At 39.2% G+C, this 24,964-nt stretch overlaps 1 protein-coding gene across 4 annotated transcripts in view; it reads left to right on the top strand.

The window, feature by feature from the left end:
• The window catches only part of LOC149776220 (uncharacterized), a 54,781-nt gene that overhangs the window by 28,950 nt on the left and 867 nt on the right, over window positions 1-24,964 (top strand). For all 4 annotated transcript variants that reach the window (XM_089942609.1, XM_089942608.1, XM_089942610.1 and 1 more), the window contains exons 7-12: window positions 10,661-10,759; window positions 12,007-12,072; window positions 16,651-16,711; window positions 19,991-20,109; window positions 21,397-21,492; window positions 22,518-22,628. In XM_089942609.1, the coding sequence (XP_089798735.1) occupies window positions 10,661-10,759; window positions 12,007-12,072; window positions 16,651-16,711; window positions 19,991-20,109; window positions 21,397-21,492; window positions 22,518-22,628 (552 nt within the window). The remainder of the gene's footprint in view (window positions 1-10,660; window positions 10,760-12,006; window positions 12,073-16,650; window positions 16,712-19,990; window positions 20,110-21,396; window positions 21,493-22,517; window positions 22,629-24,964) is intronic.

Here is a 24,964-nt window from a genome sequence, read left to right as displayed (position 1 = left end):
CACACAGTCTGCACATAATGATTGAATTGTGTCTGTGTGCATGCCAGCAGAACACACAGCCTGCACATAATGATTGAATTGTGTCTGTGTGCATGCCAGCAGTACACACAGCCTGCACATAATGATTGAATCGTGTCTGTGTGCATGCCAGCAGAACACACAACCTGCACATAATGATTGAATTGTGTCTGTGTGCATGCCAGCAGAACACACAGCCTGCACATAATGATTGAATTGTGTCTGTGTGCATGCCAGCAGTACACACAACCTGCACATAATAACTGTCTGTGTGCATGCCAGCAGAACACGCAGCCTGCACATAATGATTGAACTGTGTATGTGTGCATGCCAGCAGTACACACAACCTGCACATAATGATTGAATTGTGTCTGTGTGCATGCCAGCAGAACACACAGCCTGCACATAATGATTGAATTGTGTGTGCATGCCAGCAGAACACACAACCTGCACATAATGATTGAATTGTGTGTGCATGCCAGCAGTACACACAGCCTGCACATAATGATTGAATTGTGTCTGTGTGCATGCCAGCAGAACACACAGCCTGCACATAATGATTGAATTGTGTGTGCATGCCAGCAGTACACACAACCTGCACATAATGATTGAATTATGTCTGTGTGCATGCCAGCAGTACACACAACCTGCACATAATAATTGAATTGTGTCTGTGTGCATGCCAGCAGTACACACAACCTGCACATAATGATTGAATTGTGTGTGCATGCCAGCAGTACACACAACCTGCACATAATGATTGAATTATGTCTGTGTGCATGCCAGCAGTACACACAACCTGCACATAATGATTGAATTATGTCTGTGTGCATGCCAGCAGAACACACAGCCTGCACACAATGATTGAACTGTGTATGTGTGCATGCCAGCAGTACACACAACCTGCACATAATGATTGAATTGTGTCTGTGTGCATGCCAGCAGTGCACACAACCTGCACATAATGATTGTCTGTGTGCATGCCAGCAGAACACACAGCCTGCACATAATGATTGAACTGTGTATGTGTGCATGCCAGCAGTACAAACAACCTGCACATAATGATTGAATTGTGTCTGTATGCATGCCAGCAGTACACACAGCCTGCACACAATGATTGAATTGCATCTGTGTGCATGCCAGCAGTACACACAGCCTGCACATAATGATTAAATTGTGTCTGTGTGCATGGCAGCAGAACACACAGCCTGCACATAATGATTGAATTGTGTCTGTATGCATGCCATCAGTACACACAACCTGCATATCATAATTGTCTGTGTGCACGCCAGCAGAACACACAGCCTGCACACAATGATTGAATTGTGTCTATCTGCATGCCAGCAGTACACACAGCCTGCACACAATGATTGAATTGCATCTGTGTGCATGCCAGCAGTACACACAGCCTGCACATAATGATTGAACTGTGTATGTGTGCATGCCAGCAGTACACACAATCTGCACATAATGATTGAATTGTGTCTGTATGCATGCCAGCAGGACACAAGCCTGCACACAATGATTGAATTGTGTCTGTGTGCATGCCAGCAGTACACACAGCCTGCACACAATGATTGAATTGCATCTGTGTGCATGCCAACAGTACACACAGCCTGCACATAATGATTGAATTGTGTCTGTGTGCATGCCAGCAGATCACACAGCCTGCACATAATGATTGAATTGTGTCTGTATGCATGCCAGCAGTACACACAACCTGCACATAATAATTGTCTGTGTGCATGCCAGCAGAACACACAGCCTGCACATAATGATTGAATTGTGTCTGTGTGCATGCCAGCAGTACACACAGCCTGCACACAATGATTGAATTGCATCTGTGTGCATTCCAGCAGTACACACAGCCTGCACATAATGATTGAACTGTGTATGTGTACATGCCAGCAGTACACACAACCTGCACATAATGATTGAATTGTGTCTGTATGCATGCCAGCAGGACACACAGCCTGCACATAATGATTGAATTGTGTCTGTATGCATGCCAGCAGTACACACAGCCTGCACACAATGATTGAATTGCATCTGTGTGCATGCCAGCAGTACACACAGCCTGCACATAATGATTGAATTGTGTCTGTGTGCATGCCAGCAGAACACACAGCCTGCACATAATGATTGAATTGTGTCTGTATGCATGCCAGCAGTACACACAACCTGCACATAATAATTGTCTGTGTGCATGCCAGCAGAACACACAGCCTGCACATAATGATTGAATTGTGTCTGTGTGCATGCCAGCAGAACACACAACCTGCGCATAATGATTGAACTGTGTCTGTGTGCATGCCAGCAGAACACACAGCCTGCATGTAATGATTGAATTGTGTCTGTGTGCATGCCAGCAGTACACACAGCCTGCACATAATGATTGAATTGTGTCTGTATGCATGCCAGCAGTACACACTACCTGCACATAATGATTGAACTGTGTCTGTGTGCATGCCAGCAGTACACACAGCCTGCACATAATGATTGAATTGTGTGTGCATGCCAGCAGTACACACAACCTGCACATAATGATTGAATTGTGTGTGCATGCCAGCAGTACACACAACCTGCACATAATGATTGAATTGTGTCTGTATGCATGCCAGCAGTACACACAGCCTGCACATAATGATTGAACTGTGTCTGTGTGCATGCCAGCAGTACACACAGCCTGCACATAATGATTGAATTGTGTGTGCATGCCAGCAGTACACACAACCTGCACATAATGATTGAATTGTGTCTGTTTACATGCCAGCAGAACACACAGCCTGCACGTAATGATTGAATTGTGTCTGTGTGCATGCCAGCAGAACACACAGCCTGCACATAATGATTGAATTGTGCCTGTGTGCATGCCAGCAGAATACACAGCCTGCACATAATGATTGAATTGTGTCTGTGTGCATGCCAGCAGTACACACAGCCTGCACATAATGATTGAATTGTGTCTGTGTGCATGCCAGCAGAACACACAACCTGCACATAATGATTGAATTGTGTCTGTGTGCATGCCAGCAGTACACACAACCTGCACATAATAATTGTCTGTGTGCATGCCAGCAGTACACACAACCTGCACATAATGATTGAATTGTGTCTGTGTGCATGCCAGCAGAACACACAGCCTGCACATAATGATTGAATTGTGTGTGCATGCCAGCAGTACACACAACCTGCACATAATGATTGAATTGTGTCTGTATGCATGCCAGCAGGACACACAGCCTGCACATAATGATTGAATTGTGTCTGTGTGCATGCCAGCAGTACACACAGCCTGCACACAATGATTGAATTGCATCTGTGTGCATGCCAGCAGTACACACAGCCTGCACATAATGATTGAATTGTGTCTGTGTGCATGCCAGCAGAACACACAGCCTGCACATAATGATTGAATTGTGTCTGTATGCATGCCAGCAGTACACACAACCTGCACATAATAATTGTCTGTGTGCATGCCAGCAGAACACACAGCCTGCACATAATGATTGAATTGTGTCTGTGTGCATGCCAGCAGAACACACAACCTGCGCATAATGATTGAACTGTGTCTGTGTGCATGCCAGCAGAACACACAGCCTGCATGTAATGATTGAATTGTGTCTGTGTGCATGCCAGCAGTACACACAGCCTGCACATAATGATTGAATTGTGTCTGTATGCATGCCAGCAGTACACACAACCTGCACATAATGATTGAACTGTGTCTGTGTGCATGCCAGCAGTACACACAGCCTGCACATAATGATTGAATTGTGTGTGCATGCCAGCAGTACACACAACCTGCACATAATGATTGAATTGTGTGTGCATGCCAGCAGTACACACAACCTGCACATAATGATTGAATTGTGTCTGTATGCATGCCAGCAGTACACACAGCCTGCACATAATGATTGAACTGTGTCTGTGTGCATGCCAGCAGTACACACAGCCTGCACATAATGATTGAATTGTGTGTGCATGCCAGCAGTACACACAACCTGCACATAATGATTGAATTGTGTCTGTTTACATGCCAGCAGAACATACAGCCTGCACGTAATGATTGAATTGTGTCTGTGTGCATGCCAGCAGAACACACAGCCTGCACATAATGATTGAATTGTGTCTGTGTGCATGCCAGCAGAATACACAGCCTGCACATAATGATTGAATTGTGTCTGTGTGCATGCCAGCAGTACACACAGCCTGCACATAATGATTGAATTGTGTCTGTGTGCATGCCAGCAGAACACACAACCTGCACATAATGATTGAATTGTGTCTGTGTGCATGCCAGCAGTACACACAACCTGCACATAATAATTGTCTGTGTGCATGCCAGCAGTACACACAACCTGCACATAATGATTGAATTGTGTCTGTGTGCATGCCAGCAGAACACACAGCCTGCACATAATGATTGAATTGTGTGTGCATGCCAGCAGTACACACAACCTGCACATAATGATTGAATTGTGTCTGTATGCATGCCAGCAGTACACACAACCTGCACACAATGATTGAATTGTGTCTGTGTGCATGCCAGCAGTACACACAACCTGCACATAATGATTGAATTGTGTATGTGTGCATGCCAGCAGTGCACACAACCTGCACATAATGATTGTCTGTGTGCATGCCAGCAGAACACACAGCCTGCACATAATGATTGAACTGTGTATGTGTGCATGCCAGCAGTACAAACAACCTGCACATAATGATTGAATTGTGTCTGTATGCATGCCAGCAGTACACACAGCCTGCGCACAATGTTTGAATTGCATCTGTGTGCATGCCAGCAGTACACACAGCCTGCACATAATGATTGAATTGTGTCTGTGTGCATGCCAGCAGTACACACAACCTGCACATAATAATTGTCTGTGTGCATGCCAGCAGAACACACAGCCTGCACACAATGATTGAATTGTGTCTGTGTGCATGCCAGCAGTACACACAGCCTGCACACAATGATTGAATTGCATCTGTGTGCATGCCAGCAGTACACACAGCCTGCACATAATGATTGAATTGTGTCTGTGTGCATGCCAGCAGAACACACAGCCTGCACATAATGATTGAATTGTGTCTGTATGCATGCCAGCAGTACACACAACCTGCACATAATAATTGTCTGTGTGCATGCCAGCAGAACACACAGCCTGCACATAATGATTGAATTGTGTCTGTGTGCATGCCAGCAGAACACACAACCTGCGCATAATGATTGAACTGTGTCTGTGTGCATGCCAGCAGAACACACAGCCTGCATGTAATGATTGAATTGTGTCTGTGTGCATGCCAGCAGTACACACAGCCTGCACATAATGATTGAATTGTGTCTGTATGCATGCCAGCAGTACACACAACCTGCACATAATGATTGAACTGTGTCTGTGTGCATGCCAGCAGTACACACAGCCTGCACATAATGATTGAATTGTGTGTGCATGCCAGCAGTACACACAACCTGCACATAATGATTGAATTGTGTGTGCATGCCAGCAGTACACACAACCTGCACATAATGATTGAATTGTGTCTGTATGCATGCCAGCAGTACACACAGCCTGCACATAATGATTGAACTGTGTCTGTGTGCATGCCAGCAGTACACACAGCCTGCACATAATGATTGAATTGTGTGTGCATGCCAGCAGTACACACAACCTGCACATAATGATTGAATTGTGTCTGTTTACATGCCAGCAGAACATACAGCCTGCACGTAATGATTGAATTGTGTCTGTGTGCATGCCAGCAGAACACACAGCCTGCACATAATGATTGAATTGTGTCTGTGTGCATGCCAGCAGAATACACAGCCTGCACATAATGATTGAATTGTGTCTGTGTGCATGCCAGCAGTACACACAGCCTGCACATAATGATTGAATTGTGTCTGTGTGCATGCCAGCAGAACACACAACCTGCACATAATGATTGAATTGTGTCTGTGTGCATGCCAGCAGTACACACAACCTGCACATAATAATTGTCTGTGTGCATGCCAGCAGTACACACAACCTGCACATAATGATTGAATTGTGTCTGTGTGCATGCCAGCAGAACACACAGCCTGCACATAATGATTGAATTGTGTGTGCATGCCAGCAGTACACACAACCTGCACATAATGATTGAATTGTGTCTGTATGCATGCCAGCAGTACACACAACCTGCACACAATGATTGAATTGTGTCTGTGTGCATGCCAGCAGTACACACAACCTGCACATAATGATTGAATTGTGTATGTGTGCATGCCAGCAGTGCACACAACCTGCACATAATGATTGTCTGTGTGCATGCCAGCAGAACACACAGCCTGCACATAATGATTGAACTGTGTATGTGTGCATGCCAGCAGTACAAACAACCTGCACATAATGATTGAATTGTGTCTGTATGCATGCCAGCAGTACACACAGCCTGCGCACAATGTTTGAATTGCATCTGTGTGCATGCCAGCAGTACACACAGCCTGCACATAATGATTGAATTGTGTCTGTGTGCATGCCAGCAGTACACACAACCTGCACATAATAATTGTCTGTGTGCATGCCAGCAGAACACACAGCCTGCACACAATGATTGAATTGTGTCTGTGTGCATGCCAGCAGTACACACAGCCTGCACACAATGATTGAATTGCATCTGTGTGCATGCCAGCAGTACACACAGCCTGCACATAATGATTGAACTGTGTATGTGTGCATGCCAGCAGTACACACAATCTGCACATAATGATCAAATTGTGTCTGTATGCATGCCAGCAGGACACACAACCTGCACACAATGATTGAATTGTGTCTGTGTGCATGCCAGCAGTACATACAGCCTGCACACAATAATTGAATTGCATCTGTGTGCATGCCAGCAGTACACACAGCCTGCACTTAATGATTGAATTGTGTCTGTATGCATGCCAGCAGTACACACAACCTGCACATAATAATTGTCTGTGTGCATGCCAGCAGAACACACAGCCTGCACATAATGATTGAATTGTGTCTGTATGCATGCCAGCAGTACACACAACCTGCACATAATAATTGTCTGTGTGCATGCCAGCAGAACACACAGCCTGCACATAATGATTGAATTGTGTCTGTGTGCATGCCAGCAGAACACACAACCTGCGCATAATGATTGAACTGTGTCTGTGTGCATGCCAGCAGAACACACAGCCTGCATTTAATGATTGAATTGTGTCTGTGTGCATGCCAGCAGTGCACACAGCCTGCACATAATGATTGAATTGTGTGTGCATGCCAGCAGAACACACAACCTGCACATAATGATTGAATTGTGTCTGTATGCATGCCATCAGTACACACAGCCTGCACATAATGATTGAACTGTGTCTGTGTGCATGCCAGCAGTACACACAGCCTGCACATAATGATTGAATTGTGTGTGCATGCCAGCAGTACACACAACCTGCACATAATGATTGAATTGTGCCTGTGTGCATGCCAGCAGAACACACATCCAGCACATAATGATTGAATCGTGTCTGTGTACATGCCAGCAGAACACAGCCTGCACATAATGATTGAATTGTGTGTGCATGCCAGCAGTACACACAGCCTGCACATAATGATTGAATTGTGTCTGTGTGCATGCCAGCCAGCAGAACACACAGCCTGCACATAATGATTGAATTGTGTCTGTGTGCATGCCAGCAGAACACACAGCCTGCACATAATGATTGAATTGTGTCTCTGTGCATGCCAGCAGAACACAGCCTGCACATAATGATTGAATTGTGTGTGCATGCCAGCAGTACACACAGCCTGCTCATAATGATTGAATTGTGTGTGCATGCCAGCAGAACACAGCCTGCACATAAAGACTGAATTGTGTGTGCATGACAGCAGTAAACACAACCTGCAAACAATGATTGAATTGTGTCTGTGTGCATGCCAGCAGAACACACAGCCTGCACATAATGATTGAACTGTGTATGTGTACATGCCAGCAGTACACACAACCTGCACATAATGATTGAATTGTGTCTGTATGCATGCCAGCAGGACACACAGCCTGCACATAATGATTGAATTGTGTCTGTGTGCATGCCAGCAGTACACACAGCCTGCACACAATGATTGAATTGCATCTGTGTGCATGCCAGCAGTACACACAGCCTGCACATAATGATTGAATTGTGTCTGTGTGCATGCCAGCAGTACACACAGCCTGCACATAATGATTGAATTGTGTCTGTATGCATGCCAGCAGTACACACAACCTGCACATAATAATTGTCTGTGTGCATGCCAGCAGAACACACAGCCTGCACATAATGATTGAATTGTGTCTGTATGCATGCCAGCAGTACACACAACCTGCACATAATAATTGTCTGTGTGCATGCCAGCAGAACACACAGCCTGCACATAATGATTGAATTGTGTCTGTGTGCATGCCAGCAGAACACACAACCTGCGCATAATGATTGAACTGTGTCTATGTGCATGCCAGCAGAACACACAGCCTGCATTTAATGATTGAATTGTGTCTGTGTTCATGCCAGCAGTACACACAGCCTGCACATAATGATTGAATTGGGTGTGCATGCCAGCAGAACACACAACCTGCACATAATGATTGAATTGTGTCTGTATGCATGCCAGCAGTACACACAGCCTGCACATAATGATTGAAATGTGTCTGTGTGCATGCCAGCAGTACACACAGCCTGCACATAATGATTTAATTGTGTGTGCATGCCAGCAGTACACACAACCTGCACATAATGATTGAATTGTGCCTGTGTGCATGCCAGCAGAACACACATCCAGCACATAATGATTGAATTGTGTCTGTGTACATGCCAGCAGAACACAGCCTGCACATAATGATTGAATTGTGTCTGTGTGCATGCCAGCAGAACACAGCCTGCACATAATGATTGAATTGTGTGTGCATGCCAGCAGTACACACAACCCGCACATAATGATTGAATTGTGTGTGTGTGCATGCCAGCAGAACACACAGCCTGCACATAATGATTGAATTGTGTCTGTGTGCATGCCAGCAGAACACACAGCCTGCACATAATGATTGAATTGTGTCTGTGTGCATGCCAGCAGAACACAGCCTGCACATAATGATTGAATTGTGTCTCTGTGCATGCCAGCAGAACACAGCCTGCACATAATGATTGAATTGTGTGTGCATGCCAGCAGTACACACAGCCTGCTCATAATGATTGAATTGTGTGTGCATGCCAGCAGAACACAGCCTGCACATAAAGACTGAATTGTGTGTGCATGACAGCAGTAAACACAACCTGCAAATAATGATTGAATTGTGTCTGTGTGCATGCCAGCAGAACACACAGCCTGCACATAATGATTGAATTGTGTTTGTGTGCATGCCAACAGAACACAGCCTGCACATAATGATTGAATTGTGTCTGTGTGGATGCCAGCAGAACACAGCCTGCACATAATGATTGAATTGTGTCTCTGCATGCCAGCAGAACACAGCCTGCACATAAAGACTGAATTGTGTGTGCATGCCAGCAGTACACACAACCTGCACATAATGATTGAATTGTGTCTGTGTGCATGCCAGCAGTACATATAACCTGCAAATAATGATTGAATTGTGTCTGTGCATGCCTGCAGTACACACAACCTGCACAGTTAAGGCTGCATTTGAACCTGTTGCAGCTTTGTACATGATCCTCAGTGTGACTTGGCCCATGGGCATTGAGGTGTTCTTTTCCCTTTGTACATGATCCTCAGTGTGACTCGGCTTGTGGGCATTGAGTTACTCTTTTCCCTTTGTACATGATTGTCAAGCAGCACTTCAGAATTTCGCTAATAAGAACTCCATAGCAGTAAGTGAATGAAGTCAAAGGTACGCTAACTCGTAATGACCTTGTATAAGCATGGTGGGATGGTGGTCTTACAAGATGAAGTCCTGACAAGTTGCAAGCCACTTTTGGCTGAAATTGTAATATAAAGCATGCAGCCTGCAGTAGATTGATAAAACCACACAATAAATCCCAAATGAACATCGGATAGGACCAAAGGAACACAAAAAGGGCTGGATTTTTGGAGGCTATTGCACTTCATGTGCTTTGCACGGCAGTGAAGCGAAAAATTGCAACACCTGTTGGTATTAAGGGGAGGTAATGGGCAAGAGTTACTTCCCTGTGTCTCTCTAAAAATAAAACAGGATAAGACGTTTTTCATCTTTTAGTAGGGCAGGATTCATTATGTAGCAGGCTAATATAGTATTTCTAATGCAGTGTGATTGGTGAATGTATTCAAAGGAGAAATTGAAATCTGTCACCTTTTATTTAGCAATAATTTAGTTGTGAATCACAATCGGTATATACTTATTTGCTGTAAAGAGTTTGATTAATTTCGTTTACATTGTGGACATTTTTTGTCCTAGTAGTTAGTTGGAGAGAATGAGTAATTTGTGAAGGTTATAAACTTAGATTGCTTTGCTTGTCTTCAAAATTGAATAGTTTGTGAAAGTTCAGAAACTCAGATGGGTTTGGTTAACTGCAAATTGAGTAATTGTGAAGGTTCAGTACTGAAAATTGAGGTACACATATTGCGGAATGTTTTTTTGTTTTTTTTTAACTTTAAAGATATTTTAATTCCAGGAAATTCTTGGTACCAATCCAATATGCATGGCAGCACCAGCAAAAGATGGCGACAGTTTTGTCCTGGACATGGCTACAACAGCTGTGGCCCTGGGAAAGGTATAGTGACAGTTACAAACTGATATATTTCAACCCATTTTTAGTGAGTTTACAGCCATATGAAAGAGGCTGCAACTTTTTTTAGGGGAGCATACAGTATGATTGGTATGATTAGTATGATTGGTATGATATGATTGGTATGATTAGTATGATTGGTATGATTAGTGTGATACAATACAGCTATTGATATAAACACATTACACATTTGCTCTCTTGATTGAACTCAGACACGTCAACATGAATAAATGATGTCCACTATCAACTTCTGAAACCTGCATCGCTCAGTATATTATTAAAATATTTTAATACAATTTTGGAAGCTGGTAACTTTTTGTCTTCATGGTGAGAAGCAACAGTGGTATGAGTACCTAAACCTGAAAAGGACTATACCAACACTTCAGCTGTTGTCCCATAGTACTAGAAAGCTGATAACCAACTATCCTTATCGAACTCAGCATGTGATGTTTTGTTTATGCCCAAAACCAAAGCAATGTCACTTAGAAATGAAATTTCATTCCATCTTATTTTAGTTATTCCTCATCTTAAAACAGCAAATATCTATTTTGCCAATACTGCAAAATGCTGTGTTCCTAATTTACCCCAATGGTTTTCAAAATCATCCTAAAATAATATTTGATGTTTGCCAGTTAAAATTGTTTTAACCAGTGCTTCATTTTTCCGAGTAAATTCAATAATTCAGAACCTCCCATCATAGCCATATATCCCTGTATACAGTCAGTTCAAATGTCCCTTTATACAAATGGTACAAGTGTCCTTATATGCAGATGGTTCAAAAGCTGGAAACCAGGTTGCAGCTGCCTAAAGATGAGATATTTAGTTAGTTACAGGATTTTAAGTCTCCAAACTGCAGTCATACTCAGGTTTATAAGCTACACCAAAACCTCTCAGAACAAATCATCTTTTCCAATTTCCTTTTTATACTGAAAGTCTTGCATATCCTTAAATTTGACACCCTATTGATATACCTCATCTTACAAAAACATGATTTCCTCTGGAGAAAATATCAGTTCTTTCTTGGAGAAAATGGCAAATAGCATTATGCATTCTGTTCATGTGTAGGTTACTGATCCATTTTATATGTTGTGTTGAAACAAAACTTTAAGAAAAATCAATCCTTTTTTAGTGTGCCTTTTCCATGTCAATTAGGAAACAAAGTTCTTTTACAACAATATACCCTTTCAAAGACAGGAATAAGTGTTAAGTACTGTATTTGCATCTATTCACAGGTTGAAATTGCCCATAGGAAAGGTGAACCGATTCCTCCAGGGTGGGCAATGGATTCGTCAGGAAAGGTGAAGTCACCATTTTTCATCATTTAAGGTCGCTGAACAGTAATTGTTTTGTTTCATTTGCTTTGTTGATTCATTTTCTATTTTTCCCTTCTCTCTTCAAATAAAAAAAAAATGCATCCCCAGTCTTGTATCGGTTGAATCGGTTTTGGTTTAAATTGTTTGATATGGATCTTTTGGGCAGTGATGTTATGATGTTAAGTTTAAGAATGGCATGTCATAAATAATTTATTCCATGCTCTGACCTAAATATACACATGCCATCACTGTACAATGCAAAATAAACCATTAGGTGATAAAACAGTCCTCATATTTTTACACATGGAAGTTGTTACACTTGTATACTGACAAAATATGCCTCATCTGATGACAGATTCTTGGCATGTTATTTAACTCCTGAATCGCCCCAGATTAAAACTATCATTAGACCCTCTCTACATTCACTTTTAATCAGTGGATAATCATCAGACTATGTCAGCAGGATTTCCCAGGATAACTTTATATTGAAATGTTATTTTTGGTCAAAAGAACAATGCTCATGGTTATATTGAGTCGCATTTGTCAAAAGCAAATAAAAGAGTTTCCCAAGATTTACTTTATTTTATATTTAAAGGTCTAACTTTCTGGTACAGTAAATTCAAGCTGGTCCATGTGTAACCAAGCTTGATCCTCAAACTGGTCTTTCTGTAACCCATCATTGTTTGCAAAATGGTTTCTCTGTAACCATGCTTCCTGTGCCACAGTCCCCGATGCAAACTGGTCGGTATTTAACCTAGCTTGATCACCAAATAAGGCCATCTGTAAGTTGGTTTCAGTAGTAAAATTGGACTGTATCTAACCTGGCTTCTGTACAAATGGTATCTGTAACCTGGCTTCCTCAACAAAATGGCCTCTGTAAATCAGCTTCCTCTGCAACTGGTTTCTTTGTAACCAGACATCATCTGCAAACTGGGCCCTCTGTAACCCAGTTTTGTCTGCAAACTGGTCTCTTTGTAAGCCTGACTTCCTCTGCAATTGATCCCTCTGTATCCTTGCTTTCTCGACAAACTGGCCTATGTAAGTCAGCTATCTGTGCAATGTGGTTTCTATATAACATGACTTCATCTGCAAACTAGGCTGTCAATAAACCCAGTTTTGTCTGCAGAATAATCTCTTTGTAAGTCTAACATTTCTGCAAACTGGTCTCTTTGTAACCTTGCTTCCTCTGCAAACAGACCCAGCTGTAAGCTAGCTTTTTCTGTGGACTGGGCCATCTGTAACCTGTCTCCTTTAATAAACTGGCCCTTCAGTAACCCGTTATTGACTGAAAACATTGTAACCTGGCATTCTGTGGCCTTTCTGTAACCTGTCTCCTTTAATAAACCGGCCCTTCAGTAACCCATCATTGACTGAAAACATCTGTAACCTGGCATTCTTTGGCCTTTCTGTAACCTGTCTCCTTTAATAAACTGGCCCTTCTGTAACCCATCATCCACTGAAAACATCTGTAACCTGGCATTTTGTGGCCTTTCTGTAACCTGTCTCCTTTAATAAACCGGCCCTTCAGTAAACCATCATTGACTGAAAACATATGTAACCTGGCATTCTGTGGCCTTTCTGTAACCTGTCTCATTTAATAAACTGGCCCTTCTGTAACCCATCATCAACTGAAAACATCTGTAACCTGGCATTCTGTGGCCTTTCTGTAACCTGTGTCCTTTAATAAACTGGCCCTTCTGTAACCCATCATCGACTGAAAACATCTGTAACCTGGCATTCTGTGGCCTTTCTGTAACCTGTCTCCTTTAATAAACTGGCCCTTCTGTAACCCATCATCCACTGAAAACATCTGTAACCTGGCATTTTGTGGCCTTTCTGTAACCTGTCTCCTTTAATAAACCGGCCCTTCAGTAAACCATCATTGACTGAAAACATCTGTAACCTGGCATTCTTTGGCCATTCTGTAACCTGTCTCCTTTAATAAACTGGCCCTTCTGTAACCCATCATCCACTGAAAACATCTGTAACCTGGCATTCTGTGGTCTTTCTGTAACCTGTCTCCTTTAATAAACCAGCTCTTCAGTAACCCATCATCAACTGAAAACATCTGTAACCTGGCATTCTGTGGCCTTTCTGTAACCTGTCTCCTTTAATAAACTGGCCCTTCTGTAACCCATCATCCACTGAAAACATCTGTAACCTGGCATTCTGTGGCCTTTCTGTAACCTGTTTCCTTTAATAAACTGGCCCTTCTGAAACCTATCATCCACTGAAAACATCTGTAACCTGGCATTCTGTGGCCTTTCTGTAACCTGTCTCCTTTAATAAACTGGCCCTTCTGTAACCCATCATCCACTGAAAACATCTGTAACCTGGCATTCTGTGGCCTTTCTGTAACCAGTCTCCTTTAATAAACTGGCCCTTCTGTAACCCATCATCCACTGAAAACATCTGTAACCTGGCTTACTCTGCAAACTGATTTCTTTGTAACTTTGCTTCCTCTACAAACTGATTTCTGTGTAACATGGTTTCCTTTGCAAAAATACCATGCTGTAATCCAGCTACATCTGCAAACCAGTCAGTCTGTAACACGGCTTCCTCTCAATAGAGACCACACTCCATAATTAAAATAGGCTGGGACTTTGTCACAATAAATATCTATTTTAGCCATGTTCAAACAATCTATATTAAATTACACTAAATAGCAAATTACTCAGAATGACAAAATCAGTTCATTGTTTGTATTCAGACTCTTTACGCCTGTAGTAATTTATGAACCTGCATGACAAGAATAAGGATTTAAAAACGTATTATCGCTGTGTTTCAAAGTCCTGGTAAATTTGTAAGATTGATATTATGAACTGCTTTTTGTATTATGAACAGTTTTGCTATGGCAGTTAGATGCCTTGTGCCATAAAGCCAATACTGATCTTTTTAGTCATGAACTGTTTTGCTATGGCAGTTAGATGCCTTGTGCCATAAAATCCATACTGATCTTTTTGTCATGAGCTGTTTTGCTATGGCAGTTAGATGCCTTGTGCCGTAAAGCCAATACTGATCTTTTTAGTCATGAACTGTTTTGCTATGGCTGTTAGATGCCTTGTGTCATAAAATCCATACTAATCTTTTTGTCATGAGCTGTTTTGCTATGGCAGTTAGATGCCTTGTGCCGTAAAGCCAATACTGATCTTTTTAGTCATGAACTGTTTTGCTATGGCTGTTAGATGCCTTGTGCCATAAAATCCATACTAATCTTTTTAGTCATGAACTGTTTTGCTATGGCAGTTAGATGCCTTGTGCCGTAAAGCCAATACTGATCTTTTTAGTCATGAACTGTTTTGCTATGGCTGTTAGATGCCTTGTGCCATAAAGCCAATACTGATCTTTTTAGTCATGAACTGTTTTGCTATGGCAGTTAGATGCCTTGTGCCATAAAATCCATGCTGATCTATTTGTCATGAACTGTTTTGCTATGACAGTTAGATGCCTTGTGCCATAAAATCCATACTGATCTTTTTGTCATGAACTGTTTTGTTATGACAGTTAGATGCCTTGTGCCATAAAGCCAATACTGATCTTTTTGGTCATGAACTGTTTTGCTATGACAGTTAGATGCCTTGTGCCATAAAATCCATACTGATCTTTTTGTCATGAACTGTTTTGCTATGGCAGTTAGATGCCTTGTGCCATAAAATCCATACTGATCTTTTTGTCATGAACTGTTTTGCTATGGCAGTTAGATGCCTTGTACCATAAAATCCATACTGATCTTTTTGTCATGAGCCATTACAATAGATGTAACTATTTTAGAAACTCTGATACGGTGTTCATATGATTTTATGGCTAGAGGATTCTGTGTTCCCCTCCCTCCAAATCTAGAGGACACACCATTTTAAATGGACAAGTGAAAATAATAGTACATAATACGCTAAGAGTGCTTTAAAAATTAGATAATATTTTCTTTGACAGTTTTGAAATCATACTTTGTGGTCTGCAGTTTACTAGCATATTTTGTTTGAATACTTACATTATTGTAGTGAGAGTTGTATCATGTATGACAGTAACTTGAACATATTTTGAATATCTGGTTAACCTGAAATAAACTGTAAATGGAATTTTCCATTCTGGATGTTGCTCTCGTTTAACTTTAGTATACACGTATTATCTGCAGGAATTTATTATAATAAATACCCATCATTTTTAATTAGTTTGCTTTTCAAACTAACAGAATCATTAATTAAATGGCTTTACATTGCAGCATTGAAAATTTTCATTACCTGATACATTTTGTCAAAATAGATATTTATTGCCATCTTAGACTTTTATGACCTTTTGTGACTTTGGACATTGTTAACACCAACAGAGACATGTATGGACGTCCACAAATGAAAAGTTGTAGATGTATTGATTGATTGTTTTCAGACAAAAAGTATGCCAAGGGGGATGCATAGGGTCAATTTTTGGGGGACATGGGACAAACAATTGCAGGGAAATACATGGCCCACACTAAGTGTTGCAACACTTGCGTTACAGCAGATGCAATCAAATGTAAGAAATACTATCTTTTTCTCGAAGAGAATGTTATTTTCAGTTTTGTTTCAGGAAACTCTGGATCCGAGTAAATGTGAAGGTCTCTTTCCACTTGGAGGGACAGAAAAAACCTGTATGTAACAAAGCTGTTGAAAACAACTACCAATATTATATTCCTTTCTGTTCTGGGAGACAGTAGAAATGTTGAGAAAGCGGGAAAGAGGTTATATAAGCTCCACAATCCCTTTTCACTAATAACTTTTACTTAATCCTAATAAAATTAGTCCTGTTGTTGCTATAATGGTATTGAAATGGAGAGATCTTGATCTTAAAGACAGAACTGTACAAATTACAATGAGCAGTTGTCTGGCTTGTGTAACTACTGGAGTAACACAGACATGGAAAGTTTCATATGGGTTTGATGCAGTCAGTCTTAACTGATTTGATCGTTGTTAAAAAAATACATGAAAATTCCACAAAATTTGATAAAATGTTGATAAAAAAATCAGCAGTTTTTAAAACCAAAAACCTCACTGCGTACAAAATCCACTTTTAGGAAGAGTAACTGAAGACAAATGACTCTTTTACCAAAACACCAAATTCAGTCATGATCTGTCAGATTCTCCCAAATCATCAAATTCAGTGGACAAATGCACATTCAGTCAAGATCTCCCAAACCCCCAATACTCACATTTGTGGGATTTCTCCCCATTCAGTCAAGATCTCCCAACCCCCCCAATACTCACATTCATGGGATTTCTCCGCACTCACTCAAGATCTCCCAACCCCCACAATACTCACATTCGTGGGATTTCTCCACATTCAGTCAAGATCTCCCAACCCTCCCAATACTCACATTCATGGGATTTCTCCCCATTCAGTCAAGATCTGCCAACCCCCCAATACTCACATTCATGGGATTTCTCACCATTCAGTCAAGATCTCCCAACCCCCCAATACTCACATTCATGAGATTTCTCCACACTCAGTTAAGATCTCCCAACCCCCCAACCCCATACTCACATTCGTGGGATTTCTCCCCATTCAGTCAAGATCTCCCAACCCCACCCAATACTCACATTCATGGGATTTCTCCGCATTCAGTCAAGATCTCCCATCCAACCTCAAAACTCACATTCATGGGATTTCTCCGCATTCAGTCAAGATCTCCCAACCATCCCAATACTCACATTCATGGCATTTCTCCCCATTCAGTCAAGATCTCCCCCCCCCCCATACTCATGTGCATGGGATTTCTCCCCATTCAGTCAAGATCTCCCAAATTTCCCCCAGATCCACAAATTCAATGGAGAAATCCACATTCTCTTAAAAAAAAACATTTCTGCAGGTGTAATTACCATGTGACGTATCCTTGAAATATACCACATTAAGAAATACATTACATTGTCTTGTACATTTTTAGTTTTAAGAGTGTCTTCTGTTTTCAGATTAAAGCCCAGCACACCCAAAGTAACCACTTTTATTTCATTGACCAGGCAAATTTGCACTTTGTTTTGAGGTATTTAGTAAGGTTCTTACATTTAAATTTAAATGTAAAAGAAGCCGTGCAAATTAAATGATTTTTAACTCAACTGGTCATAAATCAGGAGAGCTTACATTGATTATCATCCATTGTCCTTCCATCTGTCTCTTAGTACGTTATTGCTGCTTCTCCTATTAACTACTTGGAGGATTGTCAAGCTCACATTCACCACATGGTCCAAAGTGAAAATGGTGCTAATTAGACATCCAATATGGCTGCCACAGTGTTGCTACATTACCTGAATGGATAGTCAACATAGAGTTTCAACAGAAAGACTTCTTATGATGCCTGTTTGGTCCAGAATGAAAATAGTGCTAAATCTGATATTCATGATGGCAGCCATGTTATAATCTGTGTTATTGCTACAGAATATCAACATTAAGATTTCACTAAAAGGCTTATGGTGTCTGGTTGGCCCTAAATGAAAATGATGCCAATCTGATGTCTGATGTGGTCACAAAGTCTAATTGGTCCTAAAAATTGCATTCTTGCAGTTTTATTGTTTCCACAAGGTTTGATTTTTAAAGAAAAAGAATTTCAGAGGTTGCTTTTAAAAAAAGACCTTGTATATCTTAGGAATTGTCAAAATTAAATTTGAATTCCCTTTATTTTGGTACATGATTGTTGGGTGTAATTTGGGTGATAGAGTATACAGCTTGACCTTGCTTCAGATGCAAACCTTTCAAAAGATTGCTTGATCTAATTGGTAATTTTCACTTCCAGAACTTCAGAGGTAATTTGGAAGAAAATTATCCAATAACTTTTGTTGTTGTTTTTATATTTTATAAATCATTTATTGCACTTTCAGAAGTTAGTTTTGTCTGATGTTGCTAAATTCAATATCCCTAAAGTTCATTTCTCAAGCACATGGGATCATCCATTTTTATCAGCTGTCTGCTTTAGGTAATGTGTTGTTTCCCTAATACTACATATAAAAAACATTTAGTCACAATACATGAAAGTGGCATCAAAGTATGACAACATTCTCTCCATTGTCCCAGATTCAGAAGTAGTTAATAACTAGTGCAGAACCAACTACAAATGGTACTGATCTGACATCCAATATAGCCACTTAGTGGCCATCTTTTAAACCTTGTTGCTACTTTGAAATGGAAAGATATTTTGACACAGGGTTTTCAGCAGAAGAGATCTTATGGTAGCTATTTGGTCCTCAATGAATATGATGCCATTTGACCCTCAATATGGCCATCTTGAATATATCAAAATCTCTGCTACTTCCAAAAGGTTATCTGAATAAGACTTCTCACAATACATGTACCTACATGGTCCAAAATGAAAATGATGCTACATCTGACATCCATTATGTCCAGCACAGCAGCTAATTCGAAAGTAAGTTTTGTTATGGCTGAAGAATAAACATAATGAACATTGTAATCGATGCCAAACATGTCTAAGTAATCGATGCCAAACATGTCTAAGTAATCTATGCCAAACATGTCTAGGTAATTGATGCCAAAGATGTCTAAGTAATCGATGCCAAACATGTCTAAGTATCTCATTATGCATGAGAATCAACTTCCCCCGTATAAAAAAAACAATTTTTTTTATTGTTATTAATGGATGATCTTAAATAAAAGATTGGTTCCACAGAAAATCCTGAAACATGAAAAATCCTTTCTATTTATATGAGCCTTGGTGAGCAAAAATTTAAAAATTTTCCATGAATTTCATTGATTTCAATTGAATAGATTACAGTTATAAGATTCTCAATGCCACATGATGAACAATGCTGATTTTATTTGTTGAGGTCACTAAATATTTCTATATTAGCCCAAATAACACTTTAGTCATTTTCAAAGTATTTGACTCGTATTATGGTTCTGACACAAGTTTGACTTATGTTTGCAGCTGGTTACAAAGGGTATGGCCTTTCCATGATGGTGGAACTGTTCTGTGGAATCCTTAGCGGTGCTCACTATGGTCCGAACATAAGGACATGGAAGGATACACACCAAAAGGCAGATTTGGTATGTGCACACCAATGTAATGAAACTTTTCATGGATAAATGTCAAAATATTTCACTACTGGTGTTGTAAAAGGTCCTCGCTACTTACTTTATGACCAGATAACTTTCAGTTTCTGTGAGCAATATGAAAACTTTCGAATGTCGTAAACTCTTATCCACCTACATTAGAACTACACAGCACTTTGTAAGTTTGTTGCTTTAAGTAAAGTACTGTATTAACAGAAACAAAAATTCGGTATGAGCACTGTATCAACAGCAAAAAATTCAGTGTGAGTACTTTATTAACAACAAAAAAATTCAGTATGAGTACTTTATTAACAACAAAAAAATTCAGTGTCAGCAAGAGACTACACTGTCATGGTATTTGTCACATGTAATAGGAGTGATTGATTTTATCTGCTGGTATTCAGCACAGGTTTAATTCAAAGACAGATCATTCATCTGTGTCTGCATGAAGTGGCCATATTATTTTGTTTATTTTTAAAGTACAAGCCAGCAACTACCTACTTCAAATATTAAAGGCCTAATTTAATACAAAAAAGGTGCATTTTATAACAAACCTCTTGCAACTCCCAAGAAAACTTCATCAGGAATGGAGACTCCCAACAAGACTTTATCATATTGTGTTTCTTGCACAACATTAGGAATAGAAATTCCCAACAAGCTTCATTTTATTGAGCTTTTATTTCATCATTAGGTATGAGAACTCATTTTGTACTTAACCATAAATTCATTATGTCTGCTTTCATGCAAACTGCAAAATATGCAGACTGTTAATGCTTCAATTGTTCTATGTGAGCTATGTTCCAGGATGAACAGGTTTACCTCCCCTGCTTTTGTCTGTTAACCCCCTTAGATATTTGGATTTATGCATACATTACTGATGTAGATTTTATGTGTAATCTTATATTGTTATTGATATATGATGCTGCTTAAACCAATCTCATATTTTTCAATATTGAATACATATCAAGAGAGTTGACTACACTAATCATGTGGAACAATAAAACTTTTTGAATACATATCAAGAGAGTTGACTACACTAACCATGTGGAATAATAAAACTTTTTGAATACATATCAAGAGAGTTGACTACACTAATCATGTGGAACAATAAAACTTTTTAAATTACTTCACAAGCATTAATTTAAAATATAGACTCTGGAAAGTTTCACTTTAACTCCTTGGCTTTCCTTGAGAATCGGTCTCTTCTTTCCTGTTTATGTATCTGCCTATTCCCTCATACAGCATTCATAAACCTCTGTATTTTCATTTTTTTTCAAACAGGGACAGTGTTACGTTGCAATAGATCCAAATGCATTTGAGCCTGGATTTGCAGACAGGCTTAGTGATTTGATGAATACGTGCCGAAATTTGGAACCGGTAAACCTGTGTGTGTGTGTGTGTGTGTGTGTGTGTGTGTGTGTGTGTGTGTGATGAGCCTGTATCATTGAGTATCAATGTTAATTCATGTTTCATTCAAGCAATTTTGGAAGTAAAAGGTAGGATCCTTGTCATCGATCCATCTGCTCATCTGTCATGTGGTGAAACTTAGTTCTGCCTACGACAGACTCCCACATTTTTTGTACAATAGGCAGGTGCTAAAAATTAAAACTTAGCATCAGATTTTTGGTCATACCCTTGAACTAAGATTCATTAATGATTGAACGGGGTAATAATCAACAATTAATAATTTAAAACTCATAAACAAGCTGATTTGAAACACCTGTAAGTCTTGCTTGTACTTTAATTGAATTATCATTTAAAACTACCATCTTTACAATTCAATGACATGAAATTTTAAGCACTTTCAAATTTGACCCATGTATTTGTGACATCATGCTTCTGTTAGCAACCATGGTGGCCCTGGGACATCATTTATTTCTGGGTATGTCTGTTTTCTTATATTCAAGGAAGAAAATGAAGATATCTATTCACAGGGTAACTTATCGATAACAGACTAAGTTTGACAATTTTTTTCAGGTGCATGATTTATGACCGACTTGAAATTCAGACTGGTCTGCCAAGACAAGTTAAATAACTACATTCATTGTCTTCTGACATGTTTATTTAAAGTTCCAAAAATTCCAAATAAGGTAACGTCCTATAAAATAGCAGTGACTGTAATATAGCAAAACTTGAATGACATTTCAACAATTACATGTATATACTTTAGCCAACAAAAGTCCACTCCTTTCAGACATTTAAAGAAAGCAATAAAATGTCTCAATAGACTGAAATTACAGTAACATGCCATAACATCTGTCCTTTACCTTGGAAAAATTACACTACAGTTTAAGTTTGATTGCACTAGGCTTTGTATATACAGTGAACCTACCTGTGCAGTACTAACTCAAACCTAGTGCTCCAGGATTAAGTTTTTGCATCGGTGAATCTGTACATTGCAGGCTGAAGGAGAAACTGAAGTACTCGTGGCAGGTGACCCCGAGCGACAGCACATGGCTAAATGTGATAAACAAGGTGGAATTCTTTACCATCCAAACCAGATCAAATATGCGGTAAGACACTGGTAAAACCTTGTCCAGCCAATTTCTAAGCTAACTTTTGTCTTATCTCCAATGGCATCATCATTTAGTCCCTTCTACTTCACCATATTAATTCTACATATTTCCTTTGACACACGTAAACAAGTCTATTCTGGAACAACCAGTTTTTAATCCCAAACCTCCCTTTTATTATGATATTAAATATATTCATACCAAAGGTAACTTTTTCTTTAATCAGGCAATTTCATTTCCTAATGGATATAAAAGCAGACTTCTTAACAATAGTCTAATACATGAAATCATATTTTACATTAAACTGCCATTATTTTAAAGAAATAATAAATTTCCAGTGTGCAAGAGTTGTGTGGCACTCTTGGAATATGCATTTGGCACACTTGGGAAATTCTTTGCACCATTTACTTATATTTTATCTTTCTTTGTGAGAAGTAAATATATTTATCTCATTAAAATGGAATATATTTATCTCATTAAAATGGAATATATTTATCTCTGTCATTAAAATGGAATTTATTTATCTCATTAAAATGGAATTTAAATCTCAAAGCCTTTGTCATATTGTTTAACAGTTTTCTAAAGATAGTTGATACAGATTGACTTGTGTGTCATAATCTTATCTCTACCAAGAAAAGCATATCAGTTATTTCTAAAGTTTCATTCCACAAATGCTTTACATAGTTCAGGCATTTCACGTGGACTTTAACAAAATGTACTTATCTGTCATCAGTAACATCAGCTTATAATAAAACAAAAATTACCAGATCTTTGTAACTAGCATTTTGTTTGGTTAAACTCATATCATGTGATGCAGGAAACTAAAAGTTCTTAGTCCATAGCACCAGAAGGGAACGACATATGTATTCATACACCCTTTAACAGTATTTGATAAACAATCATTGAAAAGTATTGTTATTTATTTCTTTAAGTTCATTATGTTTTCTTTAATTATATGTGAATATAAGAATTTAGGCTAATATTTTACAGGATTCATGAAGTCACCTTAATTTTGTTATGACTGTTCATGCAATTTGTAAAAGGGGATAAAAAAACAACACAAATGCTGAAAATTCTGTGCTAAATAATGAATTTAGATGTCAAAATAATAAATGATGTTTAACTGATAAATAATATTGATTGATGAACCGGAAATAAAAGGCAGGACTTTTTAAAAAATAAAATGTAGTTATTGTTAAAAAGTCAAAATAATATTCAGAAATAATAAATGTGTAAGAGACATCGGTGCTCTCGATGTGCAAACATAAGAAGAAGTGCTTCTTTTAGTAGTGCCCATACAAAAAAAGTATTTTCTCTACATTATAACACTAACTGCATAGCAGCTGATGTGATTTATGTGATAACCTGTAAAAAATGTAACAAGCAATATGTTGGACAAACACTTCAACAAATTTATAAGAGAATGAATAATTACCACTTTCATATAAAAATTATAGAGATCCTCAGTTCTCCTCTAATATTTCAACATTTTAATACCAGTAATAACTCTACTCAATTTTTCTTTCAAATGTATTTTAAGGGTATTTAAAGTCATAGCATACCTTTATTTCAAGGGTATTTCAAAGTCATTGCATACCTGTATTTAAAAAAGGTATTTTAAAATCATTGCATACCTGTAATAAAAGGGTATTTTAAAATCATTGCATACCTGTATTTAAAGGGTATTTTAAAATCATTGCATACCTGTATTTTAACAGTATTTTAAAATCATTGCATACCTGTATTTTAAGGATATTTTAAATCATTGCATACCTGTATTTTAAGGGTATTTTAAGTCATCATATACCTGTATTTTAAAGTTTTTTAAAATCATTGTGCACATATTTTGGACATATTTAATAATTGTTCTTGCAAGAATGACACTTAGCAACACTGCCATATGGAAACATTTGCAGGAACACTTGTGTAAGACATTGAACCCATGATGTAAATCTTTGGCTCGACCTCATCCATCATTCTTCATTAAACATTGTCTATATTGCCTCATCCCTAATGCCTTGTCAAACATTGGCATACAATATATGTCTATACTGCCTCATCCCTAATGCCTTGTCAAACATTGGCATACAATATATGTCTATACTGCCTCATCCCTAATGCCTTGTCAAACATTGGCATACAATATATGTCTATACTGCCTCATCCCTAATGCCTTGTCAAACATTGGCATACAATATATGTCTATACTGCCTCATCCCTAATGCCTTGTCAAACATTGGCATACAATATATGTCTATAGTGCCTCATTCCTAATGCCTTGTCAAACATTGGAATACAACAGATGTCTACATTGCCTCATCCTTAATGCCTTGTTA

This window comes from Sinohyriopsis cumingii, chromosome 18 (genome assembly GCF_028554795.1).
Source record: "Sinohyriopsis cumingii isolate HCF-2022 chromosome 18, ASM2855479v2, whole genome shotgun sequence".
In the NCBI taxonomy this organism is placed as follows: domain Eukaryota; kingdom Metazoa; phylum Mollusca; class Bivalvia; order Unionida; family Unionidae; genus Sinohyriopsis; species Sinohyriopsis cumingii.
Note: the sequence above shows the minus strand (reverse complement) of the source record. Positions and strands in the feature narration are given on the sequence as shown.